The 18519-nt window shown below is 43.4% G+C and overlaps 1 protein-coding gene across 24 annotated transcripts in view; it reads left to right on the top strand.

Moving 5' to 3' along the window:
- The first annotated feature begins 1156 nt into the window (after positions 1–1156).
- The window catches only part of LOC120567653 (muscleblind-like protein 1), a 45948-nt gene continuing 28585 nt past the window's right edge, over positions 1157–18519 (top strand). For 8 of the 24 annotated variants that reach the window (XM_039814597.1, XM_039814603.1, XM_039814600.1 and 5 more), the window contains exon 1: positions 17286–17459. In XM_039814597.1, the coding sequence (XP_039670531.1) occupies positions 17286–17459 (174 nt within the window). Of the gene's footprint in view, positions 1179–1665; positions 1822–5844; positions 5994–6112; positions 6392–7072; positions 7438–15849; positions 16120–16515; positions 17460–18219; positions 18429–18519 lie in introns of those variants that run through there. The other 16 variants (XM_039814594.1, XM_039814601.1, XM_039814605.1 and 13 more) reach the window with 14 other exon arrangements.

Raw genomic sequence — 18519 nt, forward strand, 5'->3', positions numbered from 1 at the left:
TGCTACGTCGTTCTCAATAGCAAAGCACTGCTACAACACACACAAGTTCACCATAATCTCCAAAAGAACTACTTACATGTGCGCCCTCATTTAGAAGTCTCCCAGCTAATCCTGCCTTGTAACTGACCAAAGTTGAAGAAACAGGCTTTCTTTTACTGTCTCTAGAGTTAGCTAGCTGACATGCTCTACATCTGAGCTACTGCGCATGTGCGAGTGCAATCAAAGATAGTAGTGAAGAAGAAGATGAAAAGAGGTCTCACTCTGTAGCTAAAACAGAAACCAGGTGAAAAGAGGATCTGCAGCAGTGGGAGAGAGCTGTGCAGTACAACAACAATATGGTGTTTTTTGAAAATTAAACCATGTAAACCTATTCTGGTACAACATTAAAATACAGTTATGAACCTGAAAATGAGCATAATATGGGCGCTTTAAACCTTTTAATCTTGTGATCCCTTAGATTTATATCTGGACTCCAAAATGGGTACCAACCCTTAGGTTGGGAACCAGCGCTTTATGGTATCAAATGTAATTGTGAAATGTCGCTAAATAGTGCAGATGCACTGTTATAGCTACATTTTTATTCGTCTTAAAAAAGCCACCAATATGCCAGAAATAAGGTCTCTGAAATTGTCAAATTCATCTTCATCCTCGTTTGCTCTGATAAGCTCTTTATGTCCAGTGTGTACTAGCTTCAAGGTTGTAGTGTGATAGCAACATCATGTTTGCAACATGAAGCAACGTGTAGAGTTTTCATCATATTCGAAAAACACAATAACACTGACATGAGAGAGAGGCTGCAACTCAATTGAGATTTCACAATTGTTTTAATAATGATGTGTTGCGTTCAACAAATGAATTGCTTTAGCCATCATGTGATGTGTTGCACATGACATTCAACCTGCTCAGTATGTCTTTTTCTGCTGATAAAATGCTTGTCTGCCTCCCACTCTCCACTGCTCTTTCCTCTTTGCTGTGCTGTCCAGTGTGATTGACCGCGTCTCTTTCTCTGTGCTGGCAGTCGAAGACAGGTGCTGAGTGCTGCTGAGTGTTGCTGTATGTGTGGGCTCCAGGGGCCTGGTTCAACATTCCAGTGATAGTTTGATAGACACAGTCCTTGGGGGAGGAAGAGGAGGTGGCCAAATGCTCTCACCAACTTCACAGAAGAAGAACCGAAGGGGGTAAGTGAAATCCTGTGACGATGTACCTGCCATGGGTGGATTGTGATAACATACTGCAAGTGCCCTTTCTTTTTTTAGTTCCCTCAACAGCAGCCTTTACAACACTCCACTTCCTGATTTGAAAAAGCTGTTTCACCGCTTATCTCTCAGGCTGCAAACTGGTCTAATGTCACAGGCACTTCCTCTTTTTACACACTCCCAGGCTGCAAGCATGCACACATGTCTGTGTACGCATATACATTAGACACAAACTACACACAGTTGTGACAATGTGAGGCAAAGGGGAAGTTAAAAAAAAAAAAAAAAAAAAGGAATGCAGAGAGAGGCGGGGGGAAATAACAAGGTGACCATATTTGGCATCAGTAGATAATGCAAGCAGAAGATGCAAATTAGATAAAGAGTGGTTGTCATGGAGACTTGATGTTGCGCAGTGATGGTTCGCTGTAAACCTGACCACATTTGTGGTATGGCCGTTGCCAAGCAGAAGCTGCTATTATGAGAGTGAGAGAGATGAGAGTGAGAGAAGTACAGGAAGAGAGAAATGAAGATGTTAGTTTGTCCCATAGTGCATTGCGTCAGCGTGACCTGTGTTGAAATGACTTTGTCTATCCCAGTGGCACGTCAGCGATAGACAGACACACAGGTAAGCTCACTGGCTCTAAAATCATTTTCTGTAGTATTAATGTCTGTTTTTAAATCTTTTTTGGTATTATTCAGTGTTTTCAATTGATTTGTTTCATACAATTTCATAATTGTGTAGTTGATAAAGATTCCCTTTTTTCAACAAAGTTTTTTCTCTGATACTTTGCAAATACGTTAATTTTGTCAGCTGTAGGAAAGCCACCATTTGCAGTATTTGTCTCTTTATACAACTTTGTATGGTGATATAAAGTTTGTAAGAAGATTGGGATGTAAGTAGAGTTTATTTGATATTCGCAGCAGTATATTTGCAGGCTACATTTAGACAGAAAAATGGCTGGAAGCTGGAGTTAAAGACCTCTTTGCAAAGGGTGTTTCCATTCGTTTTTATTTTATCTTCAAGATAAGCTTCAAGCTTAAATGGTGCACATACACACGCACGCACACACACACACACACACATACACACTCACACATACACACACACACACACACACACACACACACACACACACACACACACACACACACACACACACACACACACACACACACACACATAATGGTCTCAGATGGGGTGAGACAGGGTGCTATTTCCTCTCTGTATTTCAAACCTGACAGCTTGAATTGCACCTGCTGTTGCTGGAGCAAAGTTAAGAGAAAACCACAATTATGCAGCAGAGGAAGTGGACTGCAATTTTCCACACTGTCATACACACATTTACAATTTGTCCCACTTTTATTTACATTTTTAGTAATTTGTAGCATGTTTTTAACATCTTTGTTTAGATGGGATACTCGCCACGTATTCTAAAGTAACATATAGCAAAAGTAGTTTGAGTTGTAGATATTTCTTCAAAGCAATGTTTTGTTATATCATTATGCAGCCTCTAAAATAAGCTATAGTGAAATGGCTGCCATTGAATGCAGCGCCCTGCTGTGGGCCTTTCCGCAAGACCGTGTACCGTTACAGTTGTTGCTGTGATGGTCTGTAATAGGAGTGTAATGTGTATTTGCGGCCTTAGTGATAGATGAGCCGTCATATTTTGGCACACAAGAGCTCTAGGACATTTCCTCAGTGGAGTGAGAGTTCACATCAGCCAGCCAATGTCATTTACAGAGTGCTGGGAAATAGCAGAGCGCTGAGATGATAGGGAAGCTTAAGGTGGAAAGTTGCATTCATCAGGGAGGAGGGAGAGAAAATAAGGGTGGACGAATGTGAAGGGTTAGGATTTGATGGCTTGTCAGAGGCAGAAGGGTCACCCATTCCAGACTGTGTTGGTTTAGGGTTCATGTGTTGTGTGAAGAATAGAGTGTGAGGGAGTTCTTTCCTTATTAAATTACTCTTTTACTCTTTAATTTAGGACTTTACGTTCATATATATGTAGGACTCGCAAAATACAGATAATAAAAAAGAATGAACAAAATTGATGCAACAGAAAATCTCACAATTAATGCAACTTGATAATGACATTTTTAGGGTTACTTTTTCAGACTCTCTCCCCATGACTAGTTCACTGATCTCAATGTGTAAAGTCGGTGGAATTCCCCTTCAACTCCACCACATACACACACCTCTTCCTGTTTTCAGTTGGTTAACAGTTTGCTCAACCTCAGGATGTTGATGCCTGTCGCTCTTTGCTCATACCTAAACAGCTCCACGGCCTCATTGATCTCCTATAGAGAACAACGTTCACAACGTCCTCTTATCCGTAAGACACACAAGAGCAGGAAGTTACAATAAGTGACTTCAGATAAAGAAAAAAGAACCAGAAAAGGAGAAATGGGCTCCTGTTGTACATTTGATAAGATTATATGCCGAATAAAACCGTATGAGCAAACCTTCTGGTAACTGCAAGGTTTGGCTCTATATTCATTTTGTACGTCTGATTAGACTAGGGGGAATATGCATCTGCGGGTTGTGCGAAATAGTGCTTGTGGTTGTTTGTGGGGAAATTTAGTTGAATTAAGATGTAGTCATGAGTGAGACAAAGTGATGAAAACACAGACTCATAGAGGACATATAAAGAATGATTATGAATAGGAAATATGGAGCAGCAAGGCAGACGAGTAAAAGAGAGACGCAGAGACCGAAAGGAGCAGAAGCACTGGCATACACTCAGCTGCAGTAGAAGAGGGGAAATTCCACGTCAGTGGCTGAGTTTCTCAGAACGCCCAGATCTTTGGAGGCGTTGCTAATGTGTCTCCTATTGAGCCAGAACAACATCAATCACCACGCTTCTTCATTATGGGTCAAGGAAAACTCCATTCGGAGGTTCGAATGACCTGCTGCTTCCATTGATCAGCAGTCAAACAGATTGCTGTGCTAATCTAAAAGACATACTGTATGTGTACTAGCAGGGCCGTTTCCATAGTTGGAAATAGATCTCCTTCCTTCACTAATGAATGACGGTTGGAAATAGATTTAAGGCATGCACTTTGCTGTTGTAGCTAACAATGGCACTGTCTATATCTAAATTTGATCAACTCAAAAAAGAATACTGTGGCATCCTATGACATCTTCCTTTTGTCTGGACTATACAACATCTTTTCGGTTCTCCCTGAATACACAGGCACATTGCACCAGAATATTGGCTAGGTAAAAGGTTAGCACTGCTGCTGGGGCTCTACCACAAATTGTCACTGGGGGTTTAAGGGCCTGCTGTGTAAATTAGAGATGACTTATCACCAGCTTTGTATTAAACAGAGCTGTGCAGCTATAGAAACTGGTCCAGAGAGAGAAAGAAGGGGTGGAACAGAAAGTCAGGTGTTACAGTTTTACATAGGAGAAGCATTGGGGTAATTGTTCGTAGTAGTATACATGTTTATTTAAATACACCAAAGAAAGAAAGGGTTCTTACATCTCTCTGCGAATATGGATGCAGGTGTGATCTCAGTCAAACTGAATTCAGCTGCAGTGTGTGGAATTTTTTTTTTCTTTTTTCAAAATGAAAATACATCGCAAAGCTAATGTCAGTTCAGCATTATGAATGCACTTTCTCCTTGATCACAATAAGTGAGTCATAGACAATATGCAGGATCAGACACCAGAACACAGCTCAAAATCTGTTAAGATTCCTGCAGATGCCAAGGCCACTATCTCCATGGCTACCGGATATTGCAGCATTAAGTCCAAATCAAATTCTTGGAGACTCTTTTAGCCTCTCTGGCTTTCCCCTGGTTGCATGGGTTCTGGTGGCAGAAGCCTTGCGTCAACAACAATATAGGAAAGTTGGCAGCAGCAGTTGCCTCAGTGTTGTCCCGGTTTTCATAATATGTTGCTGACCTGCAGCCAAACGGCACTGGTCTGTTTCTTTTTGAATAGCCATTTCCCGATTATTTACACGCTCTGTGTTACTCTGAATGTGTAACCACTTACTAGCGTAGTCCAATGTGATTTGGTGCAGTTCATTGTGTCCTGCTTTTTTAGTGTGGGCAAGAGCTGTGAGTGTGAGGCTGAGCTGAGGTGTTAGAGGGTTGCATGCCACAGCAGAGGAGGGGACCCTGACAGAAGCCAGACCTAGTCTGTCACAAACTCCCTGTCAATTTCTTTCTATCTTTCTTTCCTCCACACCCCTTAATCTGTTGTTTTATTCCAACTGCTGTTTTTTATCCTTATTCGTCCTTACCTCATTAAATCCCTTCTTTCACTCGTTTCTGTCTCACTCTTTCCTCATCACTAGCCTAGCTTTCATTTCTGATGCCCTTTTGTCACTCTCGCTTTTTCTGTGACTGATTTCCCTTCTTTTATCCTTTCTTTATCGTCTTGCTGTGCTTTCCCAATGTTTCCTTCCTCCCTTCCTCTTCCCTCTCTCCTTCCTCAGCTTCACTGGATAGGCAAGGGCAGTGTTGCTGTAACCGAACCAGCACTTCCTGGTGTTGTTTAAGGGGGGGCGTGGCCAGCCTTCAGCAAGAAGGGGAGGGAGGGAGAAGGGACTGCAGGATCTGTATGCTCAGTGCAGTCACTCCTCCTCTTCTTCCTCCTCCTCCTCCTCCTCCTCCACAGCTGTTGCTACTGCCACCCAGCGAGCACCACTTTCCTCGGGCAGCAGACAGACGATCCAGAGGCTGTGGAGTCAGTAGAGACACAGCCCAGCCCATCTCAGCACAGCTCAGCACAGCCACTTCAAGAGGCAGGGGAGGGGAGACACTAGCGCACACAGCCAACGCTGCAACGTAGACACACACACACACACACACACACACACACACACACACACACACACACACACACAATTTCACAGACAAACACTCCTGCTCTCTCTCTTCCTCCCTCCCTCTCTCCTTCTCTCTCCCTCTCTCTCTCTCTCTCTCTCTCTCTCTCTCACTCTGGTGCTCGGCTCCGCACAGCTCCTCTACTCATTCGCTGCTGATTCACTCGCTTGCCTGTCTTCTGCCAGTCGCTCTGCCTAGCTGCGCTCTGCCTGCCTGCCTGAGAATGGTCCAGCCGGTGCCTGGGGGTCTGCTGTCGCGGCCTGTCTGAACACACGCATAAACACAGAGTCAATCGACACGCGGAAGCAAACACACACACACAGACACACACACACACAAACTGGAGTGCTATGTGAGAGGTAAGAGCTTGGTTCATAACCTACCTCCTTGTCTCATTGGTTTATCTCGATCTTTCCTCCTGTGTGTGCTGCAGTCTTTACTTTCCAAAGTAAGAGCCTGTACTGAAACATAGGTAGAGATATGGGGATTGCTTGCCTTAGTGTGTGTGTGTGTGTGTGTGTGTGTGTGCGTGCGTGTGTTCAGTATGTGGGCCAAAGGGTTAACATTGATCTGTTCCTGCTTGTTTTATAGATATAGGCATACAAACATGCGCAAACACACACAGACAGACACACAGTAAGACACATTCTTGGCTCAAAGCAGACAGTCACACAATAGCTACTTCCTGAGGGTAGCGCTAGTTAGCAAGAAAATTTGCTGGTGTGTGTGCATGTGCGTGTGCGTGTGCGTGTGTGTGTGTGTGTGTGTGTGTGTGTGTGTGTGTGTGTGTGTGTGTGTGTGTGTTTGGAGGGCCATGGTTGTTCCAGGAAGCAGTAGAGAGGATCAATAGATCGCCCACTCAGCTTTCATTCCCTCCGTCTGACTCAACATTGGACATGTTGGGAGTTATCCTGCAGGGCTTGGTTAACAAGGAGAATGGTAAATTTGATTCTCTTGTACCTCTTCCCTGCCTTGCTGCGTCAGCCTAAAGGGGGAAGCATGGTTTTGCATGTGTGTTTGTGTATGTCTACGTGTGTGTGCTGCTGTGTAAGGCAAAACTCCCGCCTGGCTGCATGTAAATTACGTGTGACATGTGGAGCTGCTGCTACCTTATATGGTGAGCACAGTATTTCAGTACAGTCGGATCTTGCCAAGCATTCCGGGTCGCGGGAGGAGAGAGTGTGTGAGAGGGTGACTCTGTCTGTGGGAGTGTGTGTGTGTGTGTGTGTGTGTGTGTGTGTGTGACTAAGTGAGTGTTTTCATGCGTCTGACAGAGGGGGAGTAGCTGAGAGAGAGGAAGAAAGTTGAAGGCAGAAGGAAAGAGGGGCAGGAACGATAAAGACAGGGAGAAGGAGACCCAGTAAATGGAGGGATTTTACTTGTCTGTGTTTAAACTGGAGTGAAAGTAAGTACCTTCGTACTTTATTAAGGCTTTGGGAGATAACGTGAGATTGCCCTGTGATGGTTTTCTTTCTTTCAGGAGTTGAGTTAAGTTTGTCTGTGTGGATCGTGCCAAGGTAAACAGACTCAAAGTGTTTTCTTACGTGCGATAATAACCTGCTATTTGTTAGAAACAATAATTTAAAAGTTTTTTTTTACTGCCATTCTTAATTTCGGAGAGTCTAAAAACTGTCTGAATAACAGCAGGACATGATTCTGGTAAAATATGGTATGTGAAAGCCAGAGGCTCTTTAGAGCTTTAAACTTTAGCCTTTCTTTCTCTCCCCTCTTTGTCCCTCTCCTCGCCACCTCTGCCCTCCTCCCCCTCGCCTCTCTGGGTTTCCTCTTGCTGGTGTGTCCGTGGTTGGGGCAGTGATGAGGAATGTTGTTGTTGTTGTGACTTGGAGGGATTCAGGGTGGCTCAGACAGTAGCACTCACACACAAGTACACATATGCAAGCAAGCGCAACACAGACAGATGTGTGGCAGATTGCATTGTTGAGACTTTCTAAAATCCTAATGGTAGCTCTGCTGCTGGTAGACTATCGATTTCTTTAAGCCTGAGGAGCGTGCTGTTGTTATTGTCAACGTGAATATTATGGCCAATAATGTCAAAGGTGATATAGCTCTCTCATTTGTTGTATGTGAACTTGGGTACAAATTGCTCTGCATTTATGTGTGTTGCCTATAAGCTAGGATCTGCCCTGCAGACAGGATTATGTGCATGGCTGAATCTGCGCTGACAGGTTAAGCCTTTATTACACGAGGGCTTCACTGTATGTTCCTACTGTGTTGTGACCACATTTCAACCCCTCTGAGCAACACTTTGACACAGCTTTGGATGAGTAAGACACCTTCCATTTGACGTTATTTCAAGCTTAAGCTATAAATGAATTCACTTCAGCCATAATATCTACCTATTTCTATTCTTTTCAGGTAGTCAGTAATAATTATTTATCAGATAATGCAGTAGAGAGGAAGCAAAGTCAGTGTCCACCTGCATCTGAACCACACAACAGTAATAATAAGCAGGGCGAGCAGCATGTCGAAGCTGCCGTTTGTGCAGTCAGTAATAAGTGTCTCGTTATTTCTTTGCTGTTCTGTCCAGAAGTACACGTGTCAACACAAGCCCGCCCTTGTTCTTCTTCAGCCCAGTTGAATCAGCTCCTGCTTACAGCCTTGACGTCTTTAAACCTCTCCATCTCTGAAGCCGAGATAGATGACTATAACATTTAATAACACAATCCTGCCCCAATTGACATAGTCTCTCTCACAGTCTCTTTGTAGCTATCCCGCTGCCTAGCCTTTGTTTCTATGATTGTTACTGCACTGGTTCTGTTTGCCTCTGTATATTAGAAGCAGGCCCCAGCACAAGCCAGTGGATGTGGGTACATTAGCATGGCCTGTCCTCCATGAAAATGATTAACTAAATTAAAATGATACAGATAACTAGTGCAGAAGATGAAATTGGTCACTGGTGAAGGATGTTTGCATGTAATATACTGATAAAGAAGTGAATGGCTTACATGTGGTAAAATATGTAAGCCATTACCAGAAGGCACACAACCATGTTGTATGCTCAGAAATGAAAAATATTCTGTTCTAAATGTATGTCTATTTGTAATAAGATAGATAGATAGATAGATAGATAGATAGATAGATAGATAGATAGATAGATAGATAGATAGATAGATAGATAGATAGATAGATAGATAGATATGTGTAGCCTGGGAAAACCCTGACGAACTTCCGGCAAATTTGAGATTTGCTCTGCAAGTCAGTTTGGCCAAGAGCCCTTTCAAGTCCATTTCCAATTTTTCCAAATCGAGGCACCAATCACAACCGTCGAGGCGGGCTTTACACAATGACGATAGCGCAGCGACGGCAAGCAGCTTTTTGTTTACATTCAACATGACGGCCACCGAAGCGCAGCAACCCGTTGATGCCGCTGTAGCTGCTACGTCACCCAGATCGTTGGTCTGATTGGTTGAAGGACTATCCAATTGCTCCCAGAGGCATTTGAGCGGCGTCCGTTGGTGACACCCCTTTGGAAATGAGCTGTGAATGAAGCTTGCCCAGACCCACTCTCAGTTACAACTGAGAAGGGTCTGTTGTCAACCAGGCTAAGATATGTGCAAATATGTCATAAAAATAAAACATTTTAGGACAACAGTAAGTGTGTGGTTTGAGACTAACAGTTTGTGCTACTTTTCAGCCAATTTTTGTTACACAAAACTGCTATGATGTGTTTGGAAAAGACAAAAGTCACAGCAACTATTAGGTCAACAATATAATTATTTCCTTGGCCTACTGTTTATATTGATGTCTGTATATGGGATAACAACTAGGTTAGGCAATACCTCTATATATACAGATGGGTGCAAATTAAAGGGGGGGAAAAATAACATGAAAAGCTTCGTAGTAAGGTCTTTGTCCACCATGATCTGCCATAACAGCTTTAATAAAAAATGGCATAGATTTTAATCATCTCTAATAAACCTGTCCAAAATCTCCCACAGGTGTTCAGTTGGTGACGGCTAGGTTCATGGTATACAACTCACATCATTTAAGTCCTCATCAAACCATTCATCCTTTGCATTTGCCATGTTTTTCCTCTAATTTTTTCAAGCTTTACTTAAACATGAAACCGGTCTGTATATGTGGAAACCAGCCTGACTATGTCCCAGCACATTGACACAGACAACATAAATGTGAGCCAATGAGCCACTCATTAAAGTAGCTGAATGTAACTTTCTGTTTGTGTTGATTCTAGGGGCTGCTTTGGACAAAAGTGGTAGTGTTTTACCACACCTGCTTTTGTAAAGGTCTTTTCTTTACGGTGCTGTATTACCCACTGTAGATTACTGAGTTAGTGTTACCAAGAGGCTATAGTCGATTTGCTCAGACAGAAAATCATTCATTTACAATAAGAGAAAACGTTGCAGATGGATTGTTGCATTTCGATTGTTGCATACGGTAACTTAGCCTACTCTGGATGTCTCGTGAGCTAAACTCACTGTCATATCACTGTCACTGTGTCACGAGCCAAAGCATTAAGAGATTGTTGTAGCAACCAACGTAATAATAACTTATATAGCACATTTCATGAAACCCACGGATGCTTTACACAAGTACAGGGGGACAAGGGAAAAGAAAATAGTAGGCCAACACAAACGGAAGAAATCCTAAAAGGAATAAAATGTCTGCGCTAAATGGAAGGGGGGGACGTAATTTAATGTTGGCTACTGACGTACAACCACATCACGCATTGTAAACTTATTGCTGGATACATTGCTGGATATAAAGGAAATTTCTGAAATAAACCCCAAAAGGTACGTTAATGTCACAGCTGTTATAACTACTATTATCTGATATAACAGTGGGTTATTAATCACGTATTAACAAATACTGAAATAAAATGTGTGATGTACAGTGGAAAGTTAGCAAGTTAGCAAAATACAGATAAACTAGCAGCTTCACATCACAGGGTCAAACGGTTAACATTCAGTACTCTGCAGACTGAAACAACTCAGGAATAGCTTCATCTGCTGCAACAATAACTAAATAGAAAGAGTACAAACTTACATCGTCTCTGACTCTGACGTAACTACGTAGCCTACACACACTGTAACCTACACAGTCTCCGTAGCGTGAGGAATTCACAACAGTAACAAGTAACGATGCAGCACATAAAAAATGTATCGGAGTGAAAGTATTAAACTCATCGAAAATATGTACTTAAGTAAAAGCGGAAGTAGGAGAAAAAAATAATATTCCAGCAGAGTACAGATACAGTCTTTTAGTACTTAAGTAGAATAGTGAAGTAGTTCTACTTCGTTACTATACAAAGCTCTATTTATGATCATCAGATGGAATATTACACAGTTTCAGAAACATGTAGAAGTTACATATGGTCACTTTAAACCATAAGGCCAGCCATTATCCTCACTGCCTGTTGACTTAACCACATCATTATATATACACACTCAGAAAGATGCAGAGTTGCACACAGTCAGATATTCACCACAATTTAAGTACACATAGAGGTTTGTGTGTGTGTGTGTGTGTGTGTGTGTGTGTGTGTGTGTGTGTGTGTGTGTGTGTGCGCGTGCGCACGCGTGCATGTGTGTGCATAGCTCTGTCCATTTATGCTAAACAAGAGATCTAATTGTCTCCAGAGGTTTGCTCTCGGAGGAGTCAATAGGCATTGTTTGTTGTGCGTTCCTAGCCGAAGACTCACTTTCAGAACCATGTTATTTAATCCGATGACAAATAAGTCAGTTAAACTAATAGTTGAGAGGAGATGACAACTTGATATGATTAGTAGGTTGATAACAATATCAACAATGGTTATACTCAAATTAGCAAGAAATGACGGACTATATCCTCTACTCCAAAACGTAGAAATATATAGTATAGATACATAGTGTATTCGTCATTTCATTTTAATGCAACGCGTGTTGCCCTAGCCCTTATAAGAAAACATAGCAACACAGTTGAGCTACTGTGTGCAGACTTTTCCCTAATGTTTTCATTGCTGTCTTTATTGGTCCAACACCTGCCTTCAATGGTATTTGGATCTACTATGCATTCCTAGCCCTTATACTAATTTTATGCAGACCTCACTGGGTGCGATCCCTCAACCAACATGAAAGGTCACATCACCAAAAGAAAAGCAGTTTACTCAGCCAAAAGAAATGCAGCCAACTCAGGGATGCATGTGATGTACAAGAGCTACGGTGGATAGAGTAGAAGCCCTTAGCCTCTCAGTATGTGTGTGTTTGAGCGAAAAAGATCAAGAGACGGCGAGGAGAGCATGCTCACGTGTCCAAATATGCGCTAGTGTGTATGTGTATGTGTAAAGGTCAGTGAGGGCAATATATGCTATATTCTGAGCACATGGAGCAGCAGGAGCGTTGCTTGGGGTGTTGCATTTCCTCCAGTGTCCTCCACTGAGATGACCTGTCTCAGCACACTGTCACCCTGACTCCAGCTCTGTCAACATGCTGAAACAACTCCTTTTACTCAACAGCAGCAAACCAAAAGAGAAGGACACCTCTTTCTCTGCAGTCCATGTTGAAAATAGGAACTCCAAGCTAGAAGCTGTGGTTTGTTGGTTAGGCTGCCATAGCAGATGTTGCAATATAACAAGTAGCATCTCCCCTCATACTGCATCAGTTAACCCCAGTGTGTTATTTCATATACAATTACGCAGAATGGAGCCTCCAGTAACTCATGCCCTTTGGTGTTAAGCTATGCTAAACTTAGTCTGGATCAATCCAAGTACATTTCCAGTATAATTGACTGACGGAGGGACATCCGGCGCATGAGACACGCGCCTGATGTCCCTCACCTTCTGCTCTCTGTGTGCTGCTATTCTCAAAATCCTTTGGCTTCCGGAAACAAAAACAAACTTTGAGCTACCAAGCTACACGCTAAAAAAGTTTTGAAGAAAATGTGGGACGTGCAACAAGGCAGACCTGCTTTGTTCTTAAGGGGAATGATTGTAAAGATTTAAAAAGAATATGTTTACAGCATTTACGATCTAACTGGGACGTATTGGTGGGGATTGCTGCAGACGAAGTACACAAGGCGATACGCTGGTAAAAGCAAATGACGTTTAACCATGTATCTAGCTAATTGAAATAGCTCACGTTACTGTATCATGTGAACAGTTAACTTCATTTAATATTGCATGTGGCGTTCTCTTTTGCGGGGTGCAAATGTTCCACCAGAACAAGTTCCTTCCCGAGACTATTTTTGCAGAGCCACCGTTGCTGCGTCCAGAGCTTAGCGCCGCCCAAGACGATTGTGATGAAAGAAAGAAATGCAAACAACCCTGAGCGTTTTTTTCTCCTATCCTAGAATGTATGTGTTGTAGCCAGACCTTACTCTACAGCACTGTATAGATAGGTCTGGCAGTGTGAGACTATGCTAAACTAGACAACTATTGTGCCACTTGGCCATTTTTTAGGAAGTCTTACCATAACTGTGAACCACTCCCTCTTGTCTCTAGCAGTTAGTCACATTGACAGCATGAAGACCAGCCCAGATTAACAAAACGCATGTTGTTTTGATTGCTCTAACTTTTCAATCAGTTGAGACATGCCTTAATAACAATACAGCTCTCTGTGTTCAAGAAAACCTCATAATGTCTGAGCGCCATCCATCACAGTGCACCGTGCAAGTCACTGCCAACTTTGCAGTTTTGCAAAGTTTGCGCTTTCAGTGGCGGTGAAGAGTGCATTTCGACAGCATAACCAAGACAAAATAGAAGACGGTCAGAATTGCTTTTTTGAGTCAGAAACGGTTTGGGCCGTTGAGGCATATGCTGGTGTCACATGACTGTGAGCTGATGGTGATGTGCTGATATTGAAGACACACACTTCCTCTTCTTGCAGTCATGTAATGTTTCTGCCACGTGTCCTAAAGGGTGATAGGAAGCATACGATCTCTCTCTCTCTCTCTCTCTCTCTCTCTCTCTCTCTCTCTCTCTCTCTCTCTCTCTCTCTCTCTCTCTCTGGCCTCCTTTTAACATGGTGCACAAACACACCACGCAATCTTTCCTTCCTCCAGTGTGGTTGACCTTGCACCAGCTTGCAAGAGGGAGTGCTGCTGGAGGATGTTGGACGAGAACACAGGCCAGACAGTCACATTGAGGGCACAAAGGCAGAGGCATGGATGGAGTTGGAGAGGATGGGGAAAACAGCAAGACCAAAGTAGAGTAGGATCCACTGGTAAAAACAGTATACATTCTGTGGTTAGAGAAGAGAAGTAGATCATATTAAACAGTCATTTGAAATGGGTGCCTTGGAGACAAAGAACAGTTAAAGAGGAATTAGATAGAGGGAGTGGCATACTGACAAGAAAGACCATAGAGATGAAGAAATCAATATGGGAAGGACACTCATGTCCAGACATGATGGATCATAATGAGCGCTCATTATCACTCTGGCACTGTCTTACACCATACTACATCGTCTCTCTCTCATAGATACAGTATGTGCTCATCAGCCATAGAAACAGATTAGGCAGCCAGACAGAATGCAGGGGGGCACGTTGTCATGCATCGAGTCATCACCTTCTCTCATTTGATTGAAGACAGCCCCTTCGGCACCTTCAATTTAAAACATGTCAAAATAGATATCTCTATTCCACCTCATTACTTTGTGTCCAGATGTGGCTGGAGTTGAGTCTGATGAGTTCTGAGATGATCCGCACTCACCTGAACTTCACCTTATTACAATGTATATTTGGATAGTAAAAGTGTGTTGCCATCAGCCCTGTCAGACTGAGCTGTAGCAATAAATACTTGTAATATCAATATTATATGATATTAAGAACACAGGTGCTAGTGCATACAGGGTTACACAGAGAGATTAGACTTGGCTGACTTGACATTTTCACAGCGATGAAGATAAAATTATGAAGTCTCATTCCAAAACAAGACATTCAATCTTGCCGCACTTCAAAATGTTATTTTTGGCATGAAAATACTATAAAACTGACATATAAAGATTACTGCCTATCATCGAATAAAATGTTATTATCTGTCATTTGAAAATATTTAGCAGTAAGGTGATACATCTTTTCTGTTGTTTTGAAAATATTATTGAAAAGTTCATTGGTTTTAGTCTCTAAAGTGCATGATATGGACGGTGTCTGTGTATTGCAGGGGTAGGCTTGTTGTAGTGTTTGTGTTATGATTATGCTTGCACTCCAAAGGTCATTTGTAGCTGTAAAGCTACTTTTGCTAGCATAGGGGTTATCCAAGGTGAACCGAAGCAGTTTCCCCTCCCTTCACTCTGTAACATATATCCATGTTGCTGGGTCATCATGACCTGGGCTGTACTGCTGCAGAGCTCTGATATAGCGTGTTGCAGTGTTGCACTGCTGTAAAGTTAGAAGTGGTTCGTAGCATTGCTGAAGGTGCACACGCTGTTCTGGGAAAAGCCACTTCTCTACACAGGGTGTGGTGAGTTACCCCGCCTGTGCGATAAGAGCACACTAGGCCCACGGGAGCCCAATCATTCAAATTCCCCTAGCAAACCCCGTACAATGCATTCACCAAAAATAGAAACCACTGCAAATATTTAAAAATAAATACATAAAAAAAAAAAAAAAAAGTTTGATAAATGGGAAGTTTGGTTTATGAGTGAAATACACATGATATTATCACAGCAGGCAAGTTCATATCTGTGTGAGATCCTCGCAGTCTTGCTGTGATCATAATGGTACTGTTTTTATTTAGAATTTTTTTTTTTTTGATTTCATGGAGAATAATATTATCTGGGATATTTAGTCAAAGGTTGTTTGTTAGAAAAATATATCATTTGTTTCGCAAGAAATCAGGTAGTCTAGTGGAACTAGTGAGCATAGTGATTAGTTTAGCCTGTCTCTCTCTTTCTCTTCCTCCAGCAGCAGGCAGGTCAGCCTCCTCTTTGCTCCTCCCCCTGCTCTCACCTGGCGCTCAGCCCAGAATGTTGCTGCAACTCTGCAAACTCATTGGTCCCCACTCTTACACCGCTTCGCAAGAAGGGAAATGACTAACCTCCTGCCCTGCCTCGACTTCCCCTCTGCTTTCACTCTCTTCCCTTTCTTTCACCTCTAAACACATTTGCAATGGCCGGCTTTGCTGTACTCAACTGTAAGTGATACAGGATTTGATCAGATTTTCCTGCGTTGACCAGAAGAGTTGGAAGGTTGTAAATGGCTGCTGTGTGTGTGTGTGTGTGTGTGTGTGTGTGTGTGTGTGTGTGGTGTGTGTGTGTGGTGTGGCGTGATGAGCGTCATTGCGCACCACGTGTGTTTAGACTGCAAAGCGGGTGAAAGTTGTATTTGTTTCAGCTGACACCACTGCATTTCTGGCATTTTTACATATTCTTCATGCCCACAGCTGCATAGCTTAGCAGCAGATTACAAAAAAATGCTGCAGGTCAGAACCTTCTATGAGAGAGAAATGAAAGAGAAATAAACCTTAAAAGTTTTCTTTGGATGTGTGTCATCAGCCTAATCTTTCTTTCCCTCCTTTCTCTCTCCCCAGAGGAAGTGCCTTCCCTGATGTCTGCTGCAGCTTCGACCTGCTTCTACAGCTGAAGCTCCACCCTCCGCCCCGCCTCGCTCGCTTGCCGCCACAGTAACACGAGTACAAGGACAGCGGCCACACCCACCTCGCAGCCTACGCTCCGACCTGCTCATCCATCACCATCCACTCCTCAAAGCCGGGCTCCAGCCTCAGCTCTCCCCACCGGACAGCCCTCCACCAGCCCAACAGCCTTACCACAGCAGCCCAACACACCATTAGGCCCACGCAGCATCTCACCCACCTTGCCTTGGACGTTCGCCTTCAGCCCTCTAAGCCTCCACTCGGTCCTCAGTGTCCTTAACCTTCCTGTAGCAGGCTACACCCAGACTATCGCCTCTGTTGCCTGCTTCACTGCACCTAACCAGAGGGCTCTCTGTTTGGCCCGCTCATCTGTTTGCCTCCTTGGCTTGTGAATGTTGTAAGTGAGACCGTTCAGCAAGAAACACTGAGAGAGAAAAGTCAGGCAGAGAGCGGCAACTTCATTGCTAGTCGTCTCCTGGATATAAACCCTTCTTCTGTGGTTGGTTGATCCAAAAGATTATCCAATCACATTCGCCCTGCAACATTTCGCGTTGGAAAAGGAGCCCTCTCAATCGACGTCACATACACGCATCACAGACTTTAACAACAAATACACACAGACAAAAGAAAAACGTTAAAACACGAGAGGTACTTTATTCACGCTTGAACAGATTTCAGCTCGGAATAACTTTTGCCAGCGTTTTGCCATGGCGATGAACATGGCACACATGCGTGACACAAAGTGGCTGACACTTGAGGTATGTAGGGAGTTCCAGAGGGGCACGTGCTCACGCTCGGACCAGGAGTGCAAGTTCGCTCATCCGGCCAAGAGCTGTCAGGTGGACAACGGACGGGTCATCGCTTGCTTCGACTCACTCAAGGTAAGAAAGGAGAAGTGGTGAAAAGGAAGTCTGAAGGTCAGATCTCAGACAGACAGACAGACACACACATTGGCCACAGATAAGAGATTGAGCGTGCTCAGTCTGACATACTGTTTGAGTAAATATGTGGGGTTACAAACTGGAAATAGCAGTCTACATCTAGAGTGCACCATCTGGCTACGGCATGTGCTCTCCTTGGTCCCACCTATTTCTGGTCAGGTGACTGGAACATGTGATCAAGGGTACAGAGAGGAGGGAAGGGGGAAGGGGGAGGGGCAGCTTTTTACATTCAGGAAGCAGAAGTCAGGCATTTGTAACACTGCGCTGTGGATTTTCTAGGACAGGCTGAAGAGTTTTCGCGGGTTGTTCAGCAGTCACTTATGAGTCGGTCGCATTTCCGACTGATTACACTGCACGTAAACACTGTTGCGTGAATTTACTAAACCAGCACGGGCCGTCTAAAAGTGAAAAACATGGCTGTGTGCCAGTGTTTGAACAGGAAAACCCAGATGAATAGGCTGTCACATGTACAAACTCATATGGATGCCGTAAGCACAACATGTTTCAACAGCTAGAGTGGAACAAGGTGATAGCGTCATCATGTAGATCTCGCTCAGTCAAACCACTTCCTGTGCAGAGGCCTAGGGGCAGTTGGAGGGTGTGTGTGTGTGTGTGTGTGTGTGTGTGTGTGTGTGTGTGTGTGTGTTGTGTGTGTGTGTGAGTGTGTGTGTGTGTGTGTGTGTGTGTGTGTGTGTTAAAGAGCGAATTTAGGGGCAGATTTGGGGCACTGTATGCAGTCATTTTCCATTTTTAGGCAGCAGCAGGAAAGGAGAAAAGCAAACACCTCTTTTTTTCTTTCTCTCTCTCTCTCTCTTTCACAATCTGTCTTTTTATCGGAGCACAAGATCTCTAGAGATGGGCGGACCTCAACCCAAAGTTTCCTGCATTGGCACACACACATCCACACAGGTTTGGCTATGTGTGTTTTTCACTTCTGTTTGTATTTTGCCCCTGCAGACATTGGTGACTCGTGGTCATTGGCAGTGTGTGATCAGGGCAG

This window comes from Perca fluviatilis, chromosome 11 (genome assembly GCF_010015445.1).
Source record: "Perca fluviatilis chromosome 11, GENO_Pfluv_1.0, whole genome shotgun sequence".
Taxonomy (NCBI): Eukaryota; Metazoa; Chordata; class Actinopteri; order Perciformes; family Percidae; genus Perca; species Perca fluviatilis.